Source organism: Poecilia latipinna, unplaced genomic scaffold (genome assembly GCF_001443285.1).
Source record: "Poecilia latipinna isolate Pla-1442-1.1 unplaced genomic scaffold, P_latipinna-1.0 Scaffold258, whole genome shotgun sequence".
Lineage (NCBI taxonomy): Eukaryota > Metazoa > Chordata > Actinopteri > Cyprinodontiformes > Poeciliidae > Poecilia > Poecilia latipinna.
This window is the reverse complement of record NW_015112874.1, coordinates 497,820-499,076: the sequence shown is the minus strand read 5'-3', so window position 1 is coordinate 499,076 and position 1,257 is coordinate 497,820. Positions and strand designations below refer to the sequence as shown.

General features: G+C 39.3%; 1 protein-coding gene across 2 annotated transcripts in view; it reads right to left on the bottom strand.

Moving 5' to 3' along the window:
- The window catches only part of plpp2b (phospholipid phosphatase 2b), a 26,435-nt gene extending 25,381 nt beyond the window's left edge, over positions 1-1,054 (bottom strand). Inside the window, exons 1-2 of one of the 2 annotated variants that reach the window (XM_015033164.1) lie at positions 779-1,054; positions 519-585 (exon numbers count right to left, since the gene is read on the bottom strand). In XM_015033164.1, the coding sequence (XP_014888650.1) occupies positions 519-579 (61 nt within the window). In that variant the 5' untranslated portion in view covers positions 580-585; positions 779-1,054. Of the gene's footprint in view, positions 1-518 lie in introns of both variants that reach the window. The other variant, XM_015033163.1, reaches the window with a different exon arrangement.
- Between the last annotated feature and the right edge of the window lie 203 nt (positions 1,055-1,257).

The following is a 1,257-nucleotide window of genomic DNA, read 5'->3' as shown; positions in this document are numbered from 1 at the left end:
AAAAAAAAAAACCATAGTGGGGGGGTCAGCGGAAGCAAAAAAAAAAAAAAAAAAAAAAAAAAAAACCGACTACTAATTGGTACAGCATTCTTTGGACGATTCTTGGCAGACAAAATATTTAGGCAAATGAGGAGTACGCGGTGCGCACACATGCATATCAAATTTCCATAAATAAACATTGAAGTTCATGCAGCTCTTTAACGTTTTGGGGGCGTTTTTTTATTTTTATTTATTTTTTTATTACATGCTGCCTGAACCACGTCCAGCACAGATCTGCAAGAATTAACTCACGTCGTTCACAGAAGTACTTTTATTTGGCCAATTTACCAACACCAGTTGAAAAAGTCGCTGCTTCTGTTACGTGTTCAGAAACTGAATTTGTAGAAAGAATCTGCAATCAGAGTAAAGAGCTCTGTCTGGCAGATGAATATTTGTTGACAGCACTGAAATCCAAACCTCAGATAAAATCAGCGGAGACCAGAGTGACGTGTTGTTAAAAAGTTTTTTTCATAACTTACCGAGCAGAACGCACACCACGTCCATCGCCACGCACAGCCACTTCTTCATAAAATCTGACATCTTCTTCTTTTCCATTAAAAAAAAAATAATAATAAAATTTTAAATTTAAAAAGAAAAAACAACTTAAAAAATATCTACTTGCTCAAAAGAGTAAGCAAGTGCATGTGTGTCCTCTCTCGCTTTGAAATCAGATCTAGAGAAATAAACCTGCAGAACTGGTTCTTCCGGGAAACTTTTTTTTTTTTTTCTTTCCCACTACCTGTGTCGTCGCTGGCCGCAGAGGTGCGTGACTCCTCTGGACCTCTCACGGTGCGTTTCTGAGCGGGAGACACGGAGCGAGGTTTCAGAAATCCGGCGCCCCTGAGTGCGCATTACTGCTCTGAAGGAAGAACCCGAGGCAGCAACGAGAGCCTCCAACTTCCTCGGCGCTGGAATCGTCCCCGAGTCTGGAGTGTCCGCTCACACCGCCGATCTGCTTCTGGTCCCTCCTCCTCACTTCCTTCTCTTACTTTAGCCCCCCCCCCGCCCCCCACCTTTTACACACAGCGACCAATGTATGGAGTTAGATTTGTTATACATGCTGAAAGGCTCCGTAAAAATAGACTCAACCAAAAAAAAAAGTTTCAACCCAAAAAAAAAAATAAAAAAAATAGACTCATCTTAATTTTTTTTGTTGTTTTTAAGATTTTTTTTTTTTTTTTTTTTTTTAAATGTTTTTTTTTTTTTTTAAAAATTTTG